Genomic DNA, 26903 nt, shown 5'->3' with positions numbered 1-26903 from the left:
TATGAATGAGGTGTCTTAGATGTTCTCTAAAGTACACTTTGGCACTGTGTCACACCATTCTTGTTCATTCTGTCCCTGCTGCTCTGCACTGGTGTCCCCCTCTTCCCTTTGCAGTCCATAGCACCCAAGGCCAGTAGAGCAGAAGCGGGGTACACCCGCAGCAGTCTTCAGTGACTTCACCACCTGTGCAAGTGCTAGAACTGCACTGCCCTAGTTAGAGAGAGCTGGAGGCAGAGGCCGCTGCAGGAGGGGGAGGGAAACAGGCATCGGTGCCTTTATCTAGTTCCACGAGAAACAAGTTTGTGCCACAATAAAATAATGGATCTGGATACAGATAATAATATAGAAGTTGCATGACAAAGTGAGTTAGTTTGTGGTAAAAGTTCTTTCTTATTCATATTAGCATATATGTTGCCACTTTTCATTTTGACTTAATTTTAAATCTGTTTACTGAGAGCAAAGGTCCTTGGCTGTGGATTTGTATTGGAAATGTTTTATTTTTAAATATTGTTTTATTTTTAAGCTTTTCTTTATAAAGAATCTTTTCAAATGTTCTGAGTGTTTACCTGAACATATGTATGTGCATATCCGGTGCTAATGAAGAATGCGTTGGGACTTTTCCAGTTCTGAACAGTAGTGAGCGACCACCATATGGGTGCTGGGAACTAAACTTATGTCTGAAAGAGCAGCAGGTGCTCTCAACTGTTGCACTCTCTTGTTTTGTTTTTAGCTTTTGAGACAAGATCACACTTTGCTGACATAGAAACACTCAGTTTTCCTCACCCCTGGACATGCCAGGATTGAAGGCATGAGCCGCCACACCTGCCTGGAGCTGTGTTGTAATTGTTATAGATGCTTCTTTCTTCATGCTGAAATATAAACAGAGAGAAACACATGTTTTTATGTGGATGTTGATTAAGTATTTCCTAGAGGTATTTTGTCAGGAAACTTTTCCTGAAGGCCTCTACTTTTGTATTACAAGGTATGTTTTCATTGCAGCAAAGAAAAAGGAAAAAGTGGTAGGATTAGGCTAACTGAATGGAAGTATTCGCTCTTACCTAAGAAAGCGCAGGACTGCAGATATATTACATTGGTTTGTGTAGTCTCTTCCCTTATGGAATCCTATTTTCTGGTGTTAAATCAAGTCTCACTAAAAATATTGTTTTTGAAAATAGTTCAGTGTATTATAGGAAATGAACATTGATCCTGTTACTGATAGTTCCTAAGTAAAAAAAAAAAAATCAATTGGTTTTTTTTTTTTTTTTTTTTTAGGAAAACATTTAAATTAATAAAATAACCAGAGATGTGGTATTTTTATTTTTAAAAGGGGGCAAATCTGTAGGAAGAATGGCCTAGTGGCTGAGAGCTCTGGCTGCTCTTCCAGAGGACCCAGGTTCAGTTCCCAGCAACCCACATGGCAGCTCACAACTGCTAGAACTCCAGTTCCAGGGACTTGAAGCCATCTTCTAGCTTCCCTGGGCACCAGGCACACACTTAACATATATGCAGACAAAACACACCGTACACATAAAATAACAAAATAGTTTTTTTTTTAGAAAGTCAAATTTGATATTTTTTAATTGTAGAAAATAAAATGGGTCCAAGAAATTTGTAAAATACAGGTCCTGAAAATGGCTTATCAGGCAAAGCCTGAGGACCCACATAGTTAAGGCAGACCTCACTTTTACAAGTTGCCCCCTTCCCTGCACGCATACACACACACACTACACATATCCAAACACATTTAATGAAATGCAGCAAATCATTAAATATAAAATACAGTAAAGCATGAGAAATAATGAAACTTTTCTATCAGTGAACATTTATTAACATTTGCTATATTTTATATTTATTTGTGAATGATAATAAATATATGATAATACTATCTACACCTTTCTATCCAGCTTTAAAAAATAAGAACGATGTCCTAAACACTTTCATATATGACCCTTTTAGGTAAATAAATTGTCCTTCTTTGGATTTATATTAAAAGATAACATATCTATGATTATAAAGACTAGATATGAATAGAGAATGTGAAATTCTAGATTCTTGTTTGAGTTGTGGAAAAAAAGAAATTGGATGGATGGGGAAGTAACAGTTTTACTATTTTTTTTTTTAATTCTGTAATCTTTTTTTACAGTCCTGTCGTTATCCCCCTCCTGGTCCACCCTCTGACAGTTCCTCATCTCATACCTCCTTCCCCTGGATTTACTATCTTTACTCTCTGAGTTTTGTTTTCTTTTTGTATTGGCAGAGTGTGGGTATGTGCATATATAGGGGAAGTAGAGAGGAGATATACTGGTCTTCGCGAATTTTGGATCACCACCTGGTCATGAGCACAGAAATGGATGGAGCAGAGTTTTTGTTTTGTATTGGCAGAGTGTGGGTATGTGCATATATAGGGGAAGTAGAGAGGAGATATACTGGTCTTTGCGAATTCTGGATTACCACCTGGTCATGAGCACAGAAATGGATGGAGCTTCTGTTCCATGTCCTAGTACAGAAATTCATGTAATAGGGGTTGGAGGTATGACCCAGTGGTTAAAAAGAGCATGTTCTTCCTGCAGACCTGAGTTCAGTTCTCAGCAGCCACGTGAGATGGTATACAACTATCTGTAATGCCAGCTCCAGGGACTTCCAGTGTCTCCATCCTCCATGGATACCTTCACCTGCAGGCACATACCCACATGCATGCACACACTCATAATTACAAAAAGAATATGTCTTTCTAAAATTTACTTAATATATTATATACTTAGAGGCTATATCAAATATTAAATCGGTAAAAATAAGCCAGTAATCTAAACCAAAAGTCTGAGAAGTGATCTGAATAGTTTCTTACTTGCCCATTTGTGCTTTAGTTTTCTTCCCTGTATGTGATGAGTGGTAGCAGCTATATCTCTTGGATGTGCATGTGGGGTGTATCCATGTCACAGTACACCTCCTTCCACTGTGGAGGTCCTGAGAATCTTTATCCACTGAATCATCTTATCAACCTAGCCTTTAATACATAATCAATTAAAATTTCTCCTCTACAGAAACAGAGGTGGAGGACTTGCCTACCAAGCATAAGTCCCTAGATTCAATCCTCAGTTCAGAAAGGACAGATTTTAAGTGTGTTGTATAAGCTATATACATCAGTGAAGTGGTTTAAAAGGATTATATACCAATGTTATATGCTAATCAAAAAAAGCATTATGCTATTCAAAAGTACCCAGGTAGGAGAAAACTATATGATTACATTTATGTAAAATTTCTAAATTAGATTTGTAGAAGAGAGAAATAGGTTGGTGGTCGCCTAGGACAGAGGAGAATGGGAAGTAAAAGAGGGGAGGTCAGGAATAAGGGGGGTGACTTGAAATGAGTAAGAGTGTCTTTGGGAGGTTGATGGAAATGCCTTTAGATGATGATTGTACAACTCCTTGAGTAAAGTAAAACTATTAACTCTGTAGCTGTAAATTATCTCACAAAAGCTATTATAGAAAATATACTGGAGCCTGGGGAGAAGGGTGGTGCCTTCTTTAATCCCAGTACCCAGGAGGCAGATGCAGGTAGAAACCTGAATTGGAGGCCAGCCTGGTCTACAGAGTGAGGTCCAGGATAGCCAGGGCCACACAGAGAAACCCTGTCTTATTTAAATATTGGGAGTGGGATCAGGAGGTGTTGGTTATATTGGTCAGAAACTGACGCTGTAACAGTAGCAAAAAAAAAAAGCTGGGCGGTGGTGGCGCTAGCCTTTAATCCCAGCACTTGGGAGGCAGAGGCAGGTGGATTTCTGAGTTCGAGGCCAGCCTGGTCTACAAAGTGAGTTCCAGGACAGCCAGGGCTACACCGAGAAACCCTGTCTCGGAAACAAAACAAAACAAAACAAAACAAAACAACAACAACAAAAAGCCTTGACAGAGATGCTTGGGAGAAGTAGCAGTGCCGCATGGAGGGTGGAGAGGAGCAGCACAGCAGTCCGTGCGGCTGGGATAAACTGAGCGCTGGCGTGAGTCGGCACACAAGATAATGTAGGTTCAATTTTTATTGAATTTGGAGGGACAGTTTCTTGTTATAATAGTAAAAATGCTGAAGCTGAATGTTGTAAAAAACGACACGGTCAGCGTTTGGCCGGGAGGGGACAGGCCAGGGTGACGGACAGCGGGAGAGGGAAAGCATCTAAAAGGGCAAGTGCTAGGAGAAGGGCTCATGTGAGGCAGGCGCTCCCAGGGTACCCGCCAAGAGCCGCCACGCGGGAGCGGGTGCGGGAGGGCAGGGGCTCTCCAGTCACCAAGATTAAAATCCCCTAAATGTCTCTGAACAGCATGGGACACAGCAACAAACTGGATTCTTGTTCCTCTGTCAACCTCACTTGAGCCCTGGCCATCCCATCCAGCCCTAGGGCTGAAGTAGCTGTGACCTCTCCCCGCCCAGAGGGAGAGGGCCAGTTAGCATACCACAGGGAGGTGCTTCTGGTGCCTTCTCGCTGGACTTTGGCCCTGGACCCTAGAGACAGGTGGCGGCCAGGGTGGACAGGCCAATGGGGCAGTGACGGGACCCACCCAGACCCATGAGCCCACATTGCACATGGTCGCGTCAGTCCTTAATAGTTTTCTACCGCATGGATCATCTGAACCTGATGTTTTGTTTCTCGGATGCGCTGGGGAGGAACCTTGCCAGCCTCCAGGACCAGGGGAGGATGTTTCTACTGTGGGCAGCAGCCTACCTCCCAGCCAGGTCAGGAAGAAAACTATCCTGGGGTTTTCTTAATTTATTTCATCCAGTTTGAGACCACACATGTGGCCTCAGTGCCCAGATAATGTAGGTTCTTAAGAGCTGTGAAGGGTTTTTTTCCAGGTGAGATGAAGACCAAAGGTTTTGTTTGGTAAGTGATATGATTTGATACAAGAATTTGTTTTACTTTATGTTTCATGCTTTTAAAGCATTGTTTTCCAGTTGTGATGGTATACCTGTAATTCCACTACTTTAGAGGTCAAGGCTAGCTATCCTTTGTTGCATCTGAGCTCAAGCCAGCTTGGGCTACATGAGGCCCATTCTCAAAAAAGGGGGGTGGGGAGGGTTGTTTTTCTTATTTTTAACTGACACACAGTAATTATATGTATATCTTGGGATGCAGTATGACATTTCATCCTGTTTCTGCAGTGCACTGATCAGACGGGTAATTTGCAAAACTGTCACTCAGACATGCATTATGTGTGTGTGTGTGTGTTGGTAACTTTGAAAGTCCTAGCCACTTACTTTGAAATGTTTAATTGCTGTGAACCATAGTTAGCTTGCTGTGCTATGGAACATCAGGCTATACTCCTATGTAGCTCTATAGACACCTCTATTCCCAACCCTTTCTTCCCTACACCCACCCAAGATCTGACAAATGAGACCACTCCTTTCACTGTTAAATACAATAAGAAAATATGGAATTTGACATAAGTTGGAATTGTTCCTTTTGTTTTTGATGCTGGGCTTTTAACCAGGATTGGGGGGAAGGGGTTGTTATTAGTGGTAGTGGTGTTTTGTTTTTTATTTTTGTGAGGCAGGGTATCCATGTAGCCCTGGCTGTCCTGGTAGTCACTATGTAGACCAGGTGTCTTAGGGTTTCTGTTACTATGATGATATACATGACCAAAAAGCAAGTTGGGGAGGAAAGGGGTTTATTTGGCATACAATTCCACAGCACTGTTTATCAAAGGAAATCAGGACAGGAATTCAAACAGTGCAGGAACCTGGAGGCAGTAGCTGGTGCAGAGGCCTTGGAGGAACGCTGCTTACTGGCTTGCTTCTCATGACTTGCTCAGCCTTTCTTATAGAACCTAGACTGCTAGTCCTGGGATTGCACCACCCTCCATCTCAACCAATAATTAATAAGATGCCATACAGCTGTATATTATGGAGGTGTTTTCTTAATTAAGGTTCCCACCTTTCAGATGGCTTTATCATGTGTCAAGTTGACACAATAAAACTAGTCAGTACACTAGGCTAGCCTCAAACTCAGAGATCTATTCTGTCTCAGCCTCTGGAGGTGCTAGGATTAAAGGTGTGTGCCACCAACTTCTGTAGTCAGGGTTCTCTAGAGTCACAGAACTTATGAGTAGTCATATAGTAAGGGAATTTGTTGATAGCTTAGTCTGTAGTCTAACTCCCAACAATGCTCAGCAGCAGGTGTGAATGGAAGACCAAGGATCTAGCAGTTGCTCAGTCCCAGAAGGCAAAAGGCTTTTTTTAAAGGGGCTAGGGTGGTGAAAATACATTTAAGAGTAGCTAAGGTGAAAGGTAACTCTGAGAGAGATGAAGTTGACTTAAACCAGCACTGCAGGGAAGGATTTGCTGGCAGCCCTGACACAGAAGAGAAAGGGAAGTGGAAGGAAAAAAGTGGAAGAAGATGCCATGGTTTTCACTAGAAGACTGAGGTTACAGCAGATTCAGGAAATAATATGAGCTCTGTTTTGATACATAGCAGTTAGTTAGACACACAAGGACCTATCTGAGTAAGCAAACTAGAGATCCAAATCCAGAAGAGGTCACTTGAAGACTGCATATAAAATCGAGTGCTTTAGTTCTCCAATACAAAATACTTAATAAACAAGACTGTTTTCCCTTAAAGTAGACTTAAAATCTCACCTATCCATGCCTTCAAAGAGATAAATGTATTTCTTGTGTTTCAGGATCTTCAAGATGAAGTTCAGAGGGAGAGTATTAATCTACAAAAACTGCAGGCCCAGAAGCAGCAGGTGCAGGAGCTCCTGGGTGAACTGGATGAGCAGAAAGCCCAGCTGGAGGAGCAGCTCCAGGAAGTCAGGAAAAAGTGTGCCGAGGAGGCCCAGCTGGTAAAGCCTGACCGACTTGCTACCTCCATCTTGTTCCTGGTTTAAAAAGAAAGCATTCCCTGCTTGTTAGTGGCACTGTAGCCAGCAGTTGCTTTATGAAGGCGTTGGAGGGATGCTTATGGAGAGCTACAGTTCTCTGTAGTAGGAATTCCAGCTCTTGATTACACAGATGTTACCTGTGTTACACAGCTGCCTCTGAGTTGCTTTTGGTCCCTTCCCTGTTAACTTTCACTACCAAAAGAATACCTCAAAACTAAGTTCCAGTCCACTAAACCAGACATCTCGTGTCTAATTCCCTGTCCTCCCATTCATCTCCATTTATAGATTTCTTCGCTGAAAGCAGAAATAACTAGTCAAGAATCTCAGATCTCCAGTTATGAGGAAGAACTGTCAAAAGCTAGAGAAGAACTAAGTCGCCTACAACAAGAAACAGCACAATTGGAAGAAAGTGTGGAGTCAGGGAAGGCTCAGCTGGAACCTCTTCAGCAGCACCTACAGGAGTCACAACAGGAAATCAGCTCAGTAAGTGGAAACCAGCAGAATGCCCAGAGGGGCCTTGTGTGTCCTTGTAACTTGTAACTTGTAACACCTGCCCGGTCTTCCTCTGCCTAGTTAGTATCTCTGGTTGTTTAATACTTAAAGTTGGTGTCTAATGGTCATTTACATAATAGATTAGAGTAGAGGCTTTGTAGTTAAAGCTGTTCAGGTTTAAATGCTGGCTCTGTCATTTCATAGGCGAACCACTTTTGAGTATCAGCTTTTTTATCTTTAAAGTTGAAGATTTAACAACAGACCTACTTATTAGGGCTACTGTAAGGATTAAACATGAGGTAAACAAGTTAGAGTCGTGGGGGAAAGAAGCTTCAATTGAGAAAATGCTTCTGTGAGGTGGGACAAGCCTGCAGGGCATTGTTTTTTTTTCTTTTCTTTTTTGAGAAGGGGGTCTTGTCTCTGACAGTCCTGGCTATCCTGGAACTCACTTTGTAGACCATGCTGGTCTTGAACTCACAGAAATCTGCCCTCCCTTGCCTCCCAAGTGCTGGGATTAAAGGCATATCACTATGTCCAGCTTGAAAGACATTTTCTTAATTAGTATCGATGGGGAGGGCTCAGTCTGTTGTGGCTTGTGCCATCCCTGGGCTGGTGGTCCTGGGTTGTAAAAAAAAGCAGGCTGAGCAAGCCATGAGGAGCCAACCAGTAAGCAGCACTCCTCCATGGCCTCTGCATCAGCTCCTGCCTCCAGGTTCCTGCCCTGTGTGAGTTCCTGTCCTGACTTCCATTCATGATGGACAGTGCTGTGGAAGTGTGAGCCAAATGATCCTTCTCTTCCCCAGGTTGCTTTGGTTGTGAGGTCGTCACAGCAGTAACAACTCTAAGACACTGCACAACTTACTGGGGTTCTTTGGGATTCTAATTTTTAGATCAATTTTTCTTAGTGAAATAATTTAGTTTTCTTGTATCTGTTTATTATTATATATTGATTCTTCCAATTGTGTCTTATGGTTGAATTCATTTGACTAGTTTAGGTCAAAACAGCTTTATCCTTTGTTTATTGGACTTCGTGTGACTTATTTTTTTAGAAGAAGAAGTTCTCAGAGACCTGAGAGAAATTTCACAAGGCTTACAAAAACAAATGCATGCATGCTGACATTGCAGGAGGACTCACTGGGAGAGATTATTGAAGCCTTTAAGTCATGCTTCATTCCTAGAGGAATCCGCTAATAGGAAGCAAACTCATCCCTGAGTTGGTCTAGGGGCATAGATATTTGTGATATATATATAGTATTAAATTGTTTTATATTTCTACTTTGTATTGGCAGATGCAAATGAGATTGGAAATGAAAGATCTGGAAACTCATAATAACCAATCAAATTGGTGCAGTAGCCCACAAAGCGTTCTTGTTAATGGTGCTGCAGATTACTGTAGCCTCAGCACCAGCAGCAGTGAAACAGCCAACTTCAACGAACATGCTGAAGGCCAAAACAACCTAGAGTCTGAACCCACACACCAGGAGTCATCAGTGAGTTTTTGTTTCATAGTGTTTATTATTAAATTTCCCCCTCGGCTCCCCCCCACAGATTGATGAAGATCAAAGTTAGTGTGTGCAGACTTATGTGCAGAGACCAGGGGGCATCCTCAAAGTGTCACGCCTTAGATGCTGTTCACTTTTTTTTAAAAAAATAGGGTCTCTGAGATCTAGAGCTTACCAATTAGACTAGGGTGACTGGCCGGAAGCCCCAGGTGTCTGTCTGTCTACATCTCCCCTGCTCTGGGTTTACAAGTACACACCACCACGTTTGGCTTTTTGCATGGATGCTGGGGATCTGAACTCAGTCCACAGGCTTGAGCAGCAGGCTCTTTATCAAATAGGCTCTCTCTCCAGCCCCAGAGAAGTGTTTTATCAGCATTGTATATAATAGAAAGAAGTATAATTTTAAGCCAGAAGAGGGTGCCAGATCATTTGGAGCTGGAGTTAACAGGCGGTTTAAGCTGCCTTGTGTGGGTGCTGGGAATTGAACTTTGGTTCCCTGGAAGAACAACTAGTGTTCTTAACTGCTAAGATTATCCTTCAGGCCCAACAATTGAAATTTTTTCTTTTCAGCTAATGTTCAAATGTAATCTACTTAATAAAAGTATTTTTTAAATAATAGGTTTTGTGTAGCTCAGGCTAGCCTTAAACTTAATATATAGCTAAGGATGTCTTTAAGCCCTTTTTTAACTTACTGTGTCTGCCTGTGGGGAGAGGGGTTCCAAGTGTGCTCACCTTTGGTTGCACTCATCTATGTATGCAAGTATAGATAGAAGCTATAGTTCAACTTTGCTCTCTTCTAATACTGCTATCTACCTTATTTTTTAGGACACGGTCTCCTCACTGAAAATAGAGACTGCCATTTTAGCTAGACTTAGGATGTCAACCTGTTGCAGCCATCCCAGCATTGGGGTTACAGTTACTCCCTACCGTGCCTGGCTTTTACTTGGAAGTTTCAAACTTGAACTCAGTGCACCAAGCACTTTACCAAGGAAGCCATCTTCTCAGCCCTGACGTTATGCACGTGACCTGCCTGCCTCTATTCCCATTTAATGGGATTAAGAGAGTGTGGTATCACACCTGGATTTTTATTTACTTTTCATAGAACATAGGTGAAAATCAGTATTTCTGGTGGGCATGGTGGCAGGTACATTTAAGTTTCTGTCTATTTATTTTATATGTATACACATACCAGATCAGAAGAAAACATGTGGAAGTCACTTCTCTCCTTTTTACCTTGTGACCAGGAATTGAACTTGGGTTATCAGTGTCTTTCCCTGCTTGACTATCCCCATAGCCCTAGCATATACTCTAAATCCCAGCACTCAGGAGGCTAAGGAGGACAGTTGTAAGTTCTAAGCCATCTTAGAATTTAGGGCTATGTAGTGAGACCATGTCCCAGAACAACAAAAGCACTTCTGTAGATAGTAACATTCGAAGACAGGGTCTCACTGTGTTGCCCAAGTTAGCCTCAAACACCTCTGTGCAATTGCTTCTGCCTTGAGAATTGCAGAGATAGCACAAAAACATGGCTTAGGTAATAGCATTATTTAAAGTGTACTTTGTTTTTAAGTATTTAAGAATTTAATAGTTTAAATACTATTTTAATACTTTTTTGGAATTAAATTTTGAGTACATCCTTTTTCCCTTCCCTTTTTTCTAACCCTTCCTACATTCTGGTGAAATTCATGGCCTCTTTTTCTTTAATTGTTTTACACACACACACACATACACACACAGCAGCCGGGCGGGGGGTGAAGGGGAGGAGAGAGGGAGGGAGAAGGAGGGAACAAGGGAGGAAGAAAATAAATACAACCTGTTCAGTCCATAGAATGTTACCTATGTGTGTATGAGTTCAGAGATGACCACTTTGGATAGAAAAAGGTTTTAAGGGTCTGGAGATACAGCATAGTGACAGATACTTTTTGCATCATTTAAAGGGCCCTGGGTTTAATCCCCAATACCAAATTACATTTTAAGACACACACACACACACACACACACACACACACACACACACACACACGCTGGAGAGATGACTCAGTGGTTAGGAGCACTGACTGCTTTTCCAGAGGTCCTGAGTTCAAATCCCAGAAACCACATGGTGGCTCACAACCATCTCTAATGGAATTGATGCCCTCTTCTGGTGTGTCTGAAGACAGCAACAGTATACTCAAATACATTAAATAAATTAATTAAAAAAAAAAAGACACACACACAAACATACAGACACGCAGTTAAAGAATTGTTTTCAGTCATGCATTGTGATTCCTTTAAGTCCCAGTACTCAGAGGCGAAGGCAGGTGAACCTCTGAGTTTGAGGCTAGCCTAGTTTACATAGTGTGTTCCAGGCCAGCCAAGATTTCACAGTAAGACCCTGTCTCTCTCTCTCTCTCTTAAAAAAAAAAAGTTTGTTAAAATAATCTTTTCCAAAAGTCTTTATTATATTTATGGGTGGGTTTGGCACGCCACAGTGTTCTTATGGAAGTCATAAGAAAACTTGTAAGAGTTTGTTTTTACTCCCTCTAATGAGTCCTGGAGACGGAACTCAGTTGTCAGGCTCAGCAACAACACATGCCATATCACCTGCCTGAGACAGAGACTTCTCTGTCCTGCTCACGTGTGTGTCTTTGTAGGTAAGAAGTAGTCCTGAAATCACACCTTCTGATGTGACTGATGAAAGTGAGGCTGTGACTGTGGCTGGTAATGAGAAAGTTAGTCCCAGATTTGACGATGACAAGCACTCAAAAGAGGTGAAGATAATTGTACATTCAATTGTTCTTGTTATTCATGTCTTAAATGATCTTTGTAGCTGAAAAATATTTACTAAAATTTTTCAAATTATGTATATGATCAGAATGTAGGTCCCTTGAAGTACTTCTCTAAACATTTGGTTACTAAAATATCTCTTTTAATTAAAAACTATTTCTAGGAAGATCCATTTAATGTAGAATCAAGTTCACTGACAGATGCAGTTGCAGATACAAACTTGGATTTTTTCCAGTCTGATCCTTTTGTTGGCAGTAAGTATCTTTCTTTTGTAAGTATATCTAAAACAATATTTCTGCTGTGTAAATTATATAATCATTAAGGCTTCAGTTTTGAGAGTGCTTCTTTTTTTTTTTTTTTTTTTTTTTTACAATATAAGCAAAGCTGAAAATAAGGGTCTTTAGTCTTACATTTGCTCCTATTTAATTTTAACATTCTACCGTAGGATTATCTGATTAAGCGAATGTTTCTTCAGAGTAAAGGCTAAAGGAACGGTATGTTATAAGCCAGTGATAGAGATTGCACACTCATGAGTCAGCATCATTTAGCTAATAATTACTGAAATACTAACACCAGACCAGGCATGGAATCACACTTCTGTAATCCCAACATTTTGCAAATTTGAGTTTAGCCTGAGCTACAGAACAAAACTGCCTCAGGAAACTTTTTTAAAATGAAGAAAAGAAAAACAAAACAAAACAAAAAAAAGCTAACAATGTAATTTTGAATCAGTAGAAGGTGTCAGGCATGGTGACATAAATTTTTAGTTTTAGTACTCAAAGGGCAGAGGTAGGTAGATGGATCTCTTGAGTTCAAAACCAGTAGTTTATATACCCAGGGCTACACAGTGAGATTATTATCTCAAAAATAAAATAAAACTGAAATAACAGTGGAAGCTATAATAGAATTAGATGTCTGATTCTCTTTCCTTAAGATATTTCTAATTTAGGAAACATAAATCTTGCTGGGCATGGTGGCACATGCCTTTAATCCCAGCACTCAGGAAGCAGAGACAGATGGATCTCTTGAGTTTGAGACCAGCCTGGTCTACAAGAATTCTAGGACAGCCAGGGCTATACAGAGAAACCCTTTCTCAAAAACCAACGAACAAACAAACAAAAACTATAACTCTGACTAAAATATATCATGTCTGTGAACTATGTTAAATATTTCTTGTATCAACGGTCTTTTGAATTACGTTTTATTTCCAGAACTATCTTGTGAACTTGAGCTTGGTATCATAGGTGTGTGATTATAATTCCAGCACTTGGTAAGCAGAGGTGGGAGGATCCCGTAGGCTTGAGGCCAGTCTGGTCTACAGAGCTTGTTTCAGCCAGGGCTGCATAGTCTCACACAAACAAACAAGGGGCTGAAGAGATGGCTCAGCAGGGACAGCAGGCAGCAGGGAGAGCATTGCGGCAGGGACAGCAGGCAGCAGGGACAGGGACAACAGGACAACAGCTGGTGGCAGGGACAGCATGGCAGCAGAAACAGCAGGTACAGCATGGCAGAGGAAACAGCAGGGACAGCATGGCAGCCAGAACAGGAGCAGAGAGCAAACCTTAAAAGTCAAAGTGAGCTCAAAGCCTGCCTCCCGTGCCCACTGCATCCATCAAAGGCAAACCTCCCAAACCTTTCCAAACACTGACACCAACTGTGACCAGGTGTTCAAAGGCCAGAGACTGTGGAAGGCATTTCTATTCAAACCACCATGGCTCTAATTTGCCTTTTTATGATGTGTATTGTATTGAAGTAGAAGTAGAGTTGTTGAAACTGTTAAGTTATTGTTTAACTTAACTTTGCTTTTGCTTTAAAAATACCCTTTTCCACAACAATAAATAATCAGGGTTATTTATTTATTTATTTTTATTTTATTTTATTTTATTTTGTCACAGGTGATCCTTTCAAGGATGATCCTTTTGGAAAAATTGGTCAGTATATTTTTGTGTTTCTTCTTAACTTAAATTCTATTCTGTTATAGCCTAATATTGTATTTAGTGAGAACACAGAACCTGGGTAGTTCTAGGAGATGAACTGCTTTTTAGTTTTAAAACTGCTCTAAAGCCAAGGGTGTGTATATGTGTGTGTGTGTGTGTGTGTGTGTGTGTGTGTGTGTGTGTGTAGTGTGTGTGTGTAGTGTGTCTGTGTCTGTATATCTGTGTTGGGGTTAAACAGGACTTTGTGCCAGCTAGGCAAGTACTCTGGTACACTTTCAACTCGTCTCACTTTTTAAAAAAATAATAATCAAAATGCTGCTTAAAAATAATATTGGTGGTAGGGGTAGAAAGATGTCTCAGTGGTTAAGACTGTACTTTCCTTTGCAGAGGACCAGCGTTTGATTACCAACCCCATAGGGTGTCTCACAATTGTCTGTAACTCTAGCTGAGGGGAACCAATACCTCTGATCTCTGCAAGGACTGTACTGATACATATATGCATAAGATCTAATTTTTCCATATTGTGTAAAAGTTAAATTAATATGAGTCCATATACTATGACAGAATACAAGGCTATAAAATAACTTTACTATCCTACAATTTTAGATTGGTCATATGAGTTGGGGGCATTGAAAAATTAATAAATTTAAGATGATCATTTTTCTGGGATTTTTCACTAGAATAAAGGAAGTTGTTTTCTACTTAATTTTGCTTCCCAAATGTGTTTCAGTGTATTAGCCTTGAGCTCAGAGAAGGAAATATGTTTTAAAGTTTTTGTTGTTTCCTTTATAAGCATAGTACTAGAAAACTTAGGACTGGATCGCTTAAAATGAAATGCTAACTAAAAAGGTTAATAAGTGAAAAGCTCTTTTTTTTTTAAAGATACATTTATTTATTCTATGTAAGTACATTGTAGCTGCCTTCAGACACCCCAGAAGAGGGCATCCGATCTCACTATGGATGGTCGTGAGCCACCATGTCGTTGCTGGGATTTGAACTCAGGACCTCCGGAAGAGTACTCAGTGTTCTTAACCACTGAGCCATCTCTCCAACCCCAGCTCTGTCTTTCTTGAAAGCAGAATAGAATCTGAAGTAAAAAGGGAACCTGAAGTTCTGTAGGAGTTCAAAGTGATTTTACTTTTTGAAAATCAAGTCTGTTCAAAGAGGACAATTTTATTGAGTTTAAAATAAAAATACTAGGGCAGGGAGGCTGTAAATCTCACCAGTTGTTTAGAGGAGAGGAATGGAGAAGAGAACGGAGAAGCAGGGTTGTAAGTGAGCTGGCATGGAGGTCAGCCACATGGTGGACAAGCAGCCACACTGAGGATGAACGGGAGGGAGCTTTAGAAAGAGTAAGAGAACACACAGTACCAGAAGATGCATACTTAAAAACTCTGGCCAGTATCGGAAAGGAACAAAAAGAAGTAAAGAGAAATTGTTATGGCTTTTTGAGTCTGAGTGGTGGACAGACCCAGCCCAGCCTCACAGTGGCTCATAAGGAATGCCTCAAAGTGTCTTTTAATTTGGCAATGATAATTCCTATAGACAAGAGAGAAAATTAGATTTTTAGCTTTTTATGTTTGTTTTATTTCTTCTTTTTAGATCCATTTGGTGGTGACCCTTTCAAAGGCTCAGATCCTTTTGCATCTGATTGCTTCTTTAAGCAGACTTCTACTGATCCTTTTACCACTTCAAGTACGGACCCTTTCAGTGCATCCAGCAACAGCAGTAATACATCGGTGAGTGGCAGGACTCAAGACTGTTCAGCTGCATGAACAAGTGTTTAAGGAAATGTATTGAATATATAGCAGTGGAAGCTTCCCTTTGCTTACTTTAATGGTCCACATTTTAATGGTTTCATACTTTGATCATCCCCTGGAGAGGAGTAGATGATTTATAGTGTCTCAGAATGAAGTTGTCCTTACCCCATTGGTGATGCTAAATATGTGACTGAAAGTCCAAAAGCCAGTCTTAAGTAAAACTTTTTATAAATATCTGTTGTATTAGTTTTAAAAATGGAAATTACTTAAAGGGAGACATTAAATTCTCCTTTTTTTTAAGACTATTTATTTTATTTGTATGGGTACACTGTAACTGTCTTCAGACACACCAGAAGAGGGCATCAGATCCCGTTACAAATGGTGGTAAGCCACCATGAGGTTGCTGGGAATTGAACTAAGGACCTCTGGAAGAACAGTGCTCTTAACTGCTGAGCCTTCTCTCCAGCCCAAAGGGAGACATTAATATTTTAGAAAAATAAAACCATTCATGTTGTTTATAGTTACACCTGGAATGTTAATCTTGAAAAGTATAAATTTGCACTGAATGTCAGGCTTTGCTTAGTAGCCACAGACTATGATCCAAAGGCCTCAGTGCTATATAGCCATTGCTCTAATCTTCATTTTCAACTTTGCAAGGCAGATGTTGATACCTCAGCTTTAAAAATAAAGATATTTTAGATTGAAAGCATTGACTACTGAATGCAGTGGTAAAAAGGTATAACCCCAGCACTGGAGAAGTGGAAGCAAAAGGATTCAAAGCCAATCTTGGCTGCATAGTAAGTTTGAGAATATCTTACGCTACATGGCATCCTGGCTGGAGAGATGACTCAGCAGTTAAACATATGTATTTCTCTTCCAGAAAGACCCAAGTTCAGTTTCCAACACCCATGTCAGGCAGCACCCATATTCACAACTGCCTGTAACTCCAACTCCAGAGGATGCATTGCCTTTAATATCTGAGGTACTGACACACATGAGACATGCATTTATGTACACATGATCAAAAATAAATCTTTAAAAAGAAATCGCATTACTTTAATATGCCCAAGACATTTGTTTCTGAGAATTTTTAAAACTATTTATATAGGGGCTACGGAGATGGCTCAGCAGATAACAGACTTGGGTCCAGTTCCCAACACCCACCCGCAGATCACAACTGTCTGTAACTCCAGTTCCAGGGGATCTCACACCATCACCAGCCCTCCACAGGCGCCAGGCATGTGAGATAGACAGATAGATACACACACACAGACACAAACAAGAGCACATAGATATATATACATGCAGCTCAAACACTCACACACATAAAATAAAAATAAATTTATACTCTGGATATTTTAAAATACTCAAAATAGAATAATACTATGAAATATTCAGCTTGTTTTTGTTTGGAGTTTGGCAGCATTATTTCTGTGGTAAACTAGACCAAGAAAGGCATAATTAACTGACAGGAATTTTACACAGCTATTTTGTCATCTGTTAATCTTAAGTGAAGATTACCTCCTTAGAAGAGTAATAGTTTTGGTTTGGTTTGGGGTTTTCTTTTTTTTTTTTTTTTTTTTTTGTAAAATTATCTCCTTACTGTATTCATTAATAAGAGTTACTTGCCCAGCAGTTGGTATTTTCCACTGATGTAAATTTTGAGGAACACCTCTATAACTGAATATTTGTGGTCTCCACAAGGCTACCACACCTAGTTTATTTTTTTAAATATTTTTGTTGGGTATTTTTCTCATTTACATTTCCAATGCTATCCCAAAAGTCCCACACACACTCCCCCCCACTCCCCTACCCACACACTCCCACTTTTTGGCCCTGGCATTCCCCTGTACTGGGGCATATAAAGTTTGCAAGTCCAATGGGCCTCTCTTTCCAGTGCTGGCCGACTAGGCCATCTTTTGATACATATGCAGCTAGAGTCAAGAGCTCCGGGTTACTGGTTAGTTCACAATGTTGTTCCACCTATAGGGTTGCAGATCCCTTTAGCTCCTTGGGTACTTTCTCTAGTTTCTCCATTGGGGGCCCTGTGATCCATCCAATAGCTGACTGTGAGCATCCACTTCTGTGTTTGCTAGGCCCCGGCATAGTCTCACAAGAGAGAGCTATATCTGGGTCCTTTCAGCAAAATCTTGCTAGTGTGTTTTATAATGTAGACCATATGCCAGATTCCTCTAAAATATGGCAATCTGAATTCTCCTCCTACTTTATGTTAACTCTATTCCCCACTGCTCTCTGCTCTTCCTAATTTAAAAATAATATATTTCTCCTGTTTGTCTCCCTGCCTGAGATGTTTCACCCACTTGTGCTTACTTTTTGTCTTGTGCTTTACAGAACAAATACCACCTTGCTTTCATCTCATAGTTTCTCTGTTAAAATAGAAGGTTGCCGATATAATAGTCATCACACCTATCTCTTCCTTTCTGTGTCCCTGGATGGTCCTAACTCAGTGGCAGAGTGCTCGGTTAGGATGTGTGAGCTCTAGGTTCAATTCCAGTACTACCAAAAAGTGACTCTGCAAAACGAAGGGTTGGAATTGTAGTTGGAGAAAGACACATGAAGCCTACTGAATGTTGGTGACTGAATGTTCACATAAACTTAACTTGTTAAATTATACATATGCCACATACTTTTTAGATAAATATTTTGTAATCAGAGAGTAATTGTTTCCATTAATTGAGACTATATCAGGAAAGGAAAAACTCTGTTCTAAATGTTTGTTTTCTAATTCAGAACTTTGTAAAGCCTTCTTTTAGGTTCGACAGTGCAATTCCACCTATAAAATATTGCCTCTCAGTCATAGATTGTACTGTTCTCTTTAGGTAGAAACTTGGAAGCACAATGACCCATTTGCTCCTGGTGGAACAGTTGTTGCTGCAGCGAGTGATTCAGGTAAAGACAGTTCTCAGTGTTCTTAGTATTAATCATCGCCTTTTCATCAAGGTTTTGCCCTTCTGTAAACATTTTGCCCTTATAATATGGCTTTTAAATTGACATATAATCACTTAAAACATACTAATAATAGCAATAAATATTTGTGTATCACCTTTTATTCCCTTACTCATTATCTTGTTTATCATTCTCCTTAAAGGGGTTTCTAAGCTATGTACTGTGTTCAGTGTCAGTAAAACCAGCTAAAAGCTTTGCTGTATCCAGTGTAGTTTTTGGCTAGAAAGGTGGTTCAGTGGGTAAGAGCCCCACTGCTGTGCAAGCATCAGGCCTGAGTCTGAACCCCAGCATTCACATATAAAGCTAGATATGGCTGCACTTCCCTAACCGCAGCACTGGGGAGCAACATGTGCATCTTTATACCACTGCAGAATGGGCTCTTCACTCAGGACCTCGGCTTTATAAAAAAGCACCACTATTTTCTGGAAGGCTTTCATGAAGTAATGTTGTCATAGCAATACTCCTGAATCTCTAGCAGCAGAGTCAGCTCAGACTGACCTTGAGTAGTGAAGGCAGCAAGGAGAGGGCTGTATTGCTTCAAGTGCTTGATGGCTTGTTCTGCTACAAGCTCCTCTTTTTTGTTCCACTCCACGGTGCTCGTCACACTGGACCAGACTATCCATCCCAATGACCACTGGTTCCGGAATGTTGTTTTTTTTTCATCTCCTCCTTGACATATAAAATGATGTCCTTGAATGGGCCACCGCGGGACATCTGCTCCTGCAGCTCCTTCCGGAGCTCCTTCCGAGCCCCAATGCTCTGCTGGTTGCGGACATACTCCGAAAGCTCTTTCAAGCCCGCCTCAGTGAAATACTTAGTGAAATGCTCAGCACTTTGTTTACTGGCAGGAAACAGCTCCATCAGTCTATTGGCCATGCTGACTTTCCGAAGACTTGCAGCAACTGCATTGATATCTTTTTCATTTATCCATGATTTAAAGAGCTTTACAGCAAAAGCTGCTGAAACCCCTTTTTTAACCAAATTCTCATTATAAAGGCTGTTAAGAATGGATGCATTAGCCGGGCATGGTGGCGCACGCCTTTAATCCCAGCACTCGGGAGGCAGAGGCAGGCGGATTTCTGAGTTCGAGGCCAGCCTGGTCTACAAAGTGAGTTCCAGGACAGCCAGAGCTACACAGAGAAACCCTGTCTCGAAAAACCACAAAAAAAAAAAAAAAAAAAAAAAAAAAAAAGAATGGATGCATTAAGGGGGTTCCATTAGCCAGAAGGACCCAGTCAACATGGCGAGCTTGTTCCTCTCCAACTCTGAAAATCCCTTTAAGAAGAGCAGTAACTTTTTAACTTCATCTTCAAAACCTTTCTCCAGGTATCTGTAGCGCCTGATTAACTTGTTAAAAACCTGAGCGAATGCTTGCATGGTCTCTAGGTCTTCTTGTGCTGCAAACACACAGACATCTGTGCGCATCATGTCATCTGCTAGTGTACCGCCTGGGGCCAGCATTCCGCCAGCAACCAGAATGTCAGAGTGTTTCTGCATAGTGATGGTGGTCAAGTTTTACTCCAGAAGCATTAAGAAACTTGCTACTGCTTCCAAATCAGTACCAGTTTCAGTTAAGCCTCGAATAATACAGTCTTGAAACTGAGTAGGGTCAAACCTCTCTTTTTCATCTCTTCTTCTGATTTAAAAATGCTGGCCTGATAGCATTGGTTTTTGCTGCTTTTGATTATTCATAAAAGAAACCCGAATTTAAGGCGAAGAGAAAAGAGCCAGAAATCCCTGAGCTGGTGGCAACTGCAGAGCTGTCTCCTCTGCCGATCAATGGAATCATAACCATTTTTAGCTCAACAATTGTTTCATTTTCACTCTTTATTAAGAGTGAGACAGATGACTAGGCTAGCTACGGCTTGGGAGCACAAGAAACAAGCGGAAGTCAGACGTGAGTGCTTTGATGGAAGGTGGCTGGTCCCGTGTGCTGCTTTCCTAGGATGATGTGACAAGGGAAGGAGGCTATGATAGAGAGACGTTAGTATGAATGGATCTGGGGGATGAGATGCTAACTCCCAGCGTGAGTAGCAAGAGTGAGTGATAAAGCAAATTGGAGCAAACAAGTTACTTTAATGCCAGTATTGATCACATTTAGAATTGTGGGCTTTCAAAATCAGTTTTTAAAATGAGTAAATTTTATACACACATACACACACACATAAATTTAGTTAAACCATTTGCACTCTTACCACTAAATTATAGTTGCTGTGATAGTAATACAAGTACACGAGATGCTGAGTTCTCCTCAGCACTTGCTTACTCCTTAGACACTCCATAGACACTTCAAACTCTGAAAGAAAGCTAGGATGAAGAAGCCAGCTCAGGATACTTGTAAGCATTATTTTTCTACTTTAGATGAGATTAGTTGTGATGCGAGGGTGTGTATGTCTGTGTCTGTGTGTCTCTGTGTGTGTAGTATATTTTACTAACCCTAGACTCAGGAAATAGTCATTTCAGGTGCTGATTAAAGCTCAGTAAGGTACAAATGTGTCTTTGCAGATGCATCTTATTCAGGGCTATCTCTTGAAGATGGTGTGAGGTTGAGTTTAAATCTTACATTTAGTGGGTATAGGGGTGGGGAAGATTTCTTATCTTAGGATTCTTAGGTAAACAGCTACTCTTTGGGGGAATGTTTTCTTTAATTTTTTTAATTATGTATGTGTGTATAGGTAAGTGCATGTGAGTGTAGATACCCATGGAGGCCAGAGGACAGACAGCATTGGATGCCCTGGGGCTGGAGTTACAGGCAGTTGTAAGCTGCCCACTGTAGGTGCTGGGAACCCTACAAGAGCAGTCTGTACTCTTATCCACCAAGCAGTCCCTACAGCAGTCTTTTGGGGAATTTTTATTTGTTCCTTTCTTCCTTATTGGTCAACTGATTATGCTAAGAACTGTTACATCTATTTGGAGGCTCCTTAGTAAGCATATGTCTTCTGTTCCCTATGTTCACAATACTTCCAATAAATAGCAGCACCTCCTACTCACCAGACCTCATGCTCATCCTTGAGGAGAAAGTAAGGAATGAAACGAAGTTCCTGGCCTCATAGGGCTTCTATTGTCAGGCCGCAGCAGATATAGGTCGGGAGCTGATAAGAACTAGAGTTAATTCAGCTGAGAAGGGGATAAAAAGTTATATACCTGCAATATAGATTTATTGTTTCTACCTTTACAGAAAATCATAACAGGAAAAAAACTGCTGAAGTTATATACTATTCACATCTATAATAAGATTATAGATGATTTTATATTATGCTTTTATACACTTTCTCCAATATATTACCTTTATTTCGGAGAAGAGAGGGTGCTGGTGAGTTCATATTTACATTGAAAGCCTGCTCTGCTACTCATGGCTTCCGTGCTGCCTTCCAGCTTGCCTCCAGCATGTGTCTCACATGCTCTGACAGAATCCTTTCAGATTCATATCAATCAACATCTGAGACAGTTCTTGTCAAAGTCTTAATTCTCTGATTTGGAAAAAAATATTCTGTCATCTAGGGTACATTTCTTTACTAACTTGTAGAAAAATTCTAGCAATTACATATTCGTCATGTAGAAATACCTTTTTTTCAATTAATATTTTTCAAATTATACTTTACAATATTTCAGTTCTGGCCTAACTCAGCTGTGTTGCTGCAGTGTTGTAACTCCCTGTAAAGTCTGTGAGGGAAGAGACGGAGGGCATGGTGCAGCACAGTCAGTTCCTGCAGGAAAAGGCGTCCGGGCATTTCCTTTGGCTACCTTTGTGCACTATCAAGAGTGGATCAGGAATAGCTGAAGAGGAAAAGAAAGGGAGTGGCTGACACAACAGCACTGGTGGAAGCATCCCCCAGTTGTGGGGCTCCCCAGATGCTATATTAGTGCGAAGCATCTTCTGCAGTTAAACTTGCAGTTTCCTGTGATTGACATTTCAGTGTCCTCTTCATCATCAGACTTGTGACCAACCTGGAAAGGGCTGTCTTTCCCCATGTCTACTTCACTCTCAATGCCCTACTTCCTTGGTAGCAAAGCAGACAACAGTGAGGTGCTGTGGGGCTGGACAGATGGCTCAGCTATCACGAACACTGCTGCTCTGCAGAGGACCAGGTTCAGTTTCCAGAACCCACATGGCAGTTCACAACCACCTGTAACTACAGTACCTTCTGCTTTCACAGATACCAGGCACACATGTAGTATGAACACACTTATGCACAAAATGTACACACACATATATGAAAAAATAATAAGCGGCCTTTAAAAAAAAAAAGAATTAAGGTCCCTGTCTTTTTGGCACATATCATTCCACAGCTCACGCCCATTCACAGGGGCTTCCCTTTTTTAATAAACTGTCTCCTTTTTGTTTCTAATTTTGGTTTTTGTTGTTGCTTTGGTTTGGGTTGGGGTTTTTTTTTGGGGGGGGGTAGGGACGGCAGGGTTTTTGTGTAGCCCTGGCTATCCTGGAACTCACTCTGTAGACTAGGCTGGCCTCAAACTCACAGAGATCTGCCTGCCTCTGCCTACCTAGTGCTGAGATTAAAGGTGTGTGCTACCACACTTGGCCGATTCTTTTTTTTTTTTTTAATTTTAAATATGTCCCAGGTACAAATCTGTCCTGGAAACTTTAGCAGATGTGCCTTCTGTCCCTCAATATACACAAATTTAGATCTGCCTATGACCGTTAGCTTTATGGGGAGATATATAACAAATTCAAACTACTTGTGCTACAAACTACTTACTAATTACAGATAACTATAGAATATAGTTATTGCTGTAGAGAATGAAGAACTTGGTTCTTGTCGAAATTAGTGAAGCCTGGGTTAGTCTAAGGTTTGTGAAAAGAGACTTGAATGATGTGTGATATGTGAGTGATGGCCCTGTAAACCCCTTGATATAATTTTTAGAGATAATTTGGTCAAGGACATTGTCAAATGACTGTGATCCTGGCACTTGAGAGACTGGCAGACAGCAAAGTCATATGCTGTACTTCCCTTGAAACAACCAAAAAAATGTACTTTGTAGAGCTGTCTTGTTTCACATGTGTCTCAGAACTTTATACCTTACCTTCCAGTAGCACCTGGTTGTTATCTTGAGCCATTTACCAGCTGATTCATACTAAGGAATATACCATATGGGATGTTCAGTGTATAGACAATCTGCATAGACATCAGTCAGATTTAGGAGTGATTTTTCTGAATGTTTTGTTTACCACATAAAAAATAACATGAAATATTGTGTCTTTCTTTACTCCCAGCCACAGACCCTTTTGCTTCTGTTTTCGGAAATGAATCATTTGGAGATGGATTTGCTGACTTCAGTACATTATCAAAGGTAATCTGCAGTTATTAATAGGAAGGAACAATGCATCATGTTCCATCAAATGAGCAGACCTCCTTACCATTAGAATTCTTTCACAGACATGATATTTGATTGCAGTCAGTCCATAGCAGGTGTTGATTTCACGTGGAAGTTACAGATCAGCTCTAATCACAGCTCTCTAATACGCAGACAGCCATACAGGTGATTACATTTTCTTCCAGACGGTCTGTTCAGTGTGATAATTAGAGTTGTCTGTTTAAATGTTTCTTTCCCAGTTGAATTACGTTTCTCCCTGTGTACTCTCTGGGTCAGTAGCTATAACATTGATTCCATTCTATGTATACTACCTATTTGATTTTATCCATTGATATTGTTAGGGTCTGCACCAACATAAAAGTGTATAAACTCTGGCACTGAGTGTCCACTACGTATTGTCCAGTATAGCTGTAGTGTTGATTTAGGTTAAGAGAAAAAAGTTTGAGAGAATTTGAAGATAAGCCAATATCTTCCTCTAAGGAACATTTGACAGTGTCCAGAGACATTTATGGTTCTCAAAACTAGGTGGAAGATGCTGTTCATACTTAGTGAGTACATCCTCCACAAAGCCACCGCCTCAGCCCTGAATGTAGTGCTTACATCCCAAAAAGTTAGTGCCACTATTGAAAAATGCCGGCCTGGCTAGGTGGGGGTGGCCCACGCTTGCACTCCCAGCATTGGGAGGCAGAGGCAGGTGGATCTTTGTGAGTTGAGGCCATCCTGGTCTACAGAGTGGAATTCCAGAATAGCCAGGGATATACAAAGAAATTCTGTCTTAAAAAATGAGTGGGAAGGGAGTGGGGAACAAGGGGAGAAACACTGACCTAAATAAATCATACTCTAGTTTGTGATAGAAAAGTCAATTTTTCATTACCCACATTAAAATTTAATATTTCACTGGGATCAGTTTGCTTTTTGAAAACAACTTTTGGGCTGTCTTCATAGTTTTTCAAGAAGCCATCTCTTTAAGATTGTCTTTCCTAAGCCTGGTGTGGTGGCGCACGCCTTTAATCCCAGCACTTAGGAGGCAGAGGTGGGTAGATTTTTGAGTTCAAGGCCAGCCTGGTCTACAAAGTGAGTTCCAGGACAGCCAGGGCTACACAGAGAAACCCTGTCTCGGGGAAAAAAAAAAAAAAAGATTGTCTTTCCTATATTTATGGGCACTGACAAGCATAGAGTTAGACATTCTTTTTTTGTTCCATTATCAGAGGGTCCATTTGGACCTCAGGAGGTTTTGTATTCCCTAATGCTTACTTAGTAAGCCTTCCATGTAGAGTCGGCTTGTTTTGATGTCTATTGCTCTTGATAAGTAATGATGTGGGAGTACCAACTCGGACAGACCAAGCTTTAATCCTGTTTGTTCTTGAATGTAAAGGGTAAGGTGTCACTTCTAAGGATTGAAATAAAACTTCATTATACTTAAATGATTCTTCTGAGTACTTGTGACCATGTGTATACCATACTATACAAACATTTCTTTTTAAACAAAGGTCAACAATGAAGATGCTTTTAATCCTACCATATCAAGTTCTACCAGCAGTGTGACCATTGCAAAACCTGTGTTAGAGGAAACAGCCAGCAAGAGTGAAGATGTGCCTCCAGCACTGCCGCCCAAAGTTGGCACTCCAACAAGACCTTGCCCACCACCCCCTGGTATGCAAGCTGGAGACTTTCCTAGATAATGTTATGATTTTTCTCTCTCTAGAGCGTGTTGTGTGGGTCATACTTCCATCATGATGTATCATATAAAAGGCTGCAAGCAAGAGCCAGGCACTTAGCAGCAACTTGCTGATGTCCTCTTGGCTGGGCATGTGCCCCTTCCTGTCCCCATTTCAGAAGAAGAATGGGTGAAATCTCTGGTTTGGTTTTGTCTTGGTTTTTGGAAACCCAATGATTATCATTTGAATAGGAGTTTCCTGTACTCTGGTTTTTAAATTAATATTCTTGAGAGAAAACTAACTTGAAGTCTCCCTAAATCTTTAACTTTTTATTTTTATTTAGAAAAAAAAGGCAGGGAAGGGGGAAAAACTGCTTGCTCTTTAAAATTCCTTTATAATAGATGTTTTGTTTTGTTTGAGACAGGATCTAATGAAATAGCCTTGGCTGGCCTGGAACTTGCTTTGTAGACCAGGCTAGCCTTGAACTCAAGCCTGCCTCTGCCTCCTCTGAGTGCTGGGTTTAAAGGTGTATACCATCATACCAGGCTTTAAAAATCTGATTTAAAAATTCTTTGTAGTCTAGGAACAAATTGTTATATTTTAAACTGTTTTTTTTTTAAGTCTTTGTTATGTTTAGCACTACACTGAGGAAAGGTTTGTTTTTAGTGCAAAATAAAGTAGCTGTGAAGGTAGCTTCCCTGAGTGTGGGCAGTGCTGCCTCGCTGCTCTGTGAGAAGACACAGTGTTGATGGGCACTCTGGGTTTTTATTCTTAGACCTTTCCTGGGTAACATTTCAGCCCCCAAAGTTCACTGACCACTGTTTTATTACTGTTAATCATTCTTGCCTTTTCATAATAGTTTCCCATAGTATTTGATTCTGGATTGTACATATAGTTGCTAGTGTATAAATGTCTGCTCAAAACTTAATGAGTTAAGCAGTTTTTTTATCTTTTAAGAAAACTCACGTATATCATAGGTTAGAAGTTGGTTAGAGTCTATATAATTTTTAAAGCTAATATTTTGTTTACTTACATTTTTACACCCATGTGAGTAATACTTTGAAAACTCAAATCCCCTAGTTTAGTGTCTTACAGCTGAAAACAAGGGTATGAGATGGCTTAATAGGGGACATGTACTTGCTCATGAGCCTGGTGACCTACAGTCAAATCCCAGAACCCATATACAGGCTCAGGGGCAGAACCATCTCCATAAAGTTGCTCTGACAGTACATGTGCTGTGCATACGTACACTGTGGCACATACGTTCTCACACACACACACATCATTATACAACATACACAATAATAATACAGCTGAAAACATTCAAGTGTACGTCATTGTATAGGAGCAAAGGGAAAGGATGGTTTGTTGAAAAGATCATTGATGAAGGACCTTAAATGCATATTCTGGTCAGCCCCAGTCTCAGTTTGTGAGCTGCAGTGTCACAGGTGCTCAGCAAGCACTCTGCCCACTGAGCGACATTTGCAGCCCTTTTGGTTTTGGATAGTACTCCGTGTAGCTTAGCCTGGCCTCAGACCAAATTCCTCATCCTCCTACTTCCTACCCACATCTCCCAAATGCTAGAATTAACCCCAGGCTTGCATTTGTTTTCCTTTGTTTG

At 40.6% G+C, this 26903-nt stretch overlaps 1 protein-coding gene and 1 pseudogene across 4 annotated transcripts in view; one reads left to right on the top strand and one right to left on the bottom strand.

Moving 5' to 3' along the window:
* Positions 1 to 26903, top strand: part of Eps15 (epidermal growth factor receptor pathway substrate 15) — a 101368-nt gene that overhangs the window by 67194 nt on the left and 7271 nt on the right. For 3 of the 4 annotated variants that reach the window (XM_021160620.3, XM_085839094.1, XM_085839092.1), the window contains exons 14-23: positions 6666 to 6827; positions 7152 to 7349; positions 8648 to 8848; positions 11494 to 11610; positions 11790 to 11880; positions 13522 to 13557; positions 15166 to 15302; positions 18164 to 18233; positions 23524 to 23600; positions 25115 to 25277. In XM_021160620.3, coding sequence (XP_021016279.1) covers positions 6666 to 6827; positions 7152 to 7349; positions 8648 to 8848; positions 11494 to 11610; positions 11790 to 11880; positions 13522 to 13557; positions 15166 to 15302; positions 18164 to 18233; positions 23524 to 23600; positions 25115 to 25277 — 1252 coding nt within the window. The remainder of the gene's footprint in view (positions 1 to 6665; positions 6828 to 7151; positions 7350 to 8647; positions 8849 to 11493; positions 11611 to 11789; positions 11881 to 13521; positions 13558 to 15165; positions 15303 to 18163; positions 18234 to 23523; positions 23601 to 25114; positions 25278 to 26903) is intronic. The other variant, XM_085839093.1, reaches the window with a different exon arrangement.
* LOC110292351 (eIF5-mimic protein 2 pseudogene) lies at positions 18557 to 19751 on the bottom strand (annotated as a pseudogene).

Source organism: Mus caroli, unplaced genomic scaffold (genome assembly GCF_978045245.1).
Source record: "Mus caroli unplaced genomic scaffold, Mus_caroli_1 scaffold_6, whole genome shotgun sequence".
Lineage (NCBI taxonomy): Eukaryota > Metazoa > Chordata > Mammalia > Rodentia > Muridae > Mus > Mus caroli.
This window is presented reverse-complemented; position numbering and strand designations above follow the sequence as displayed.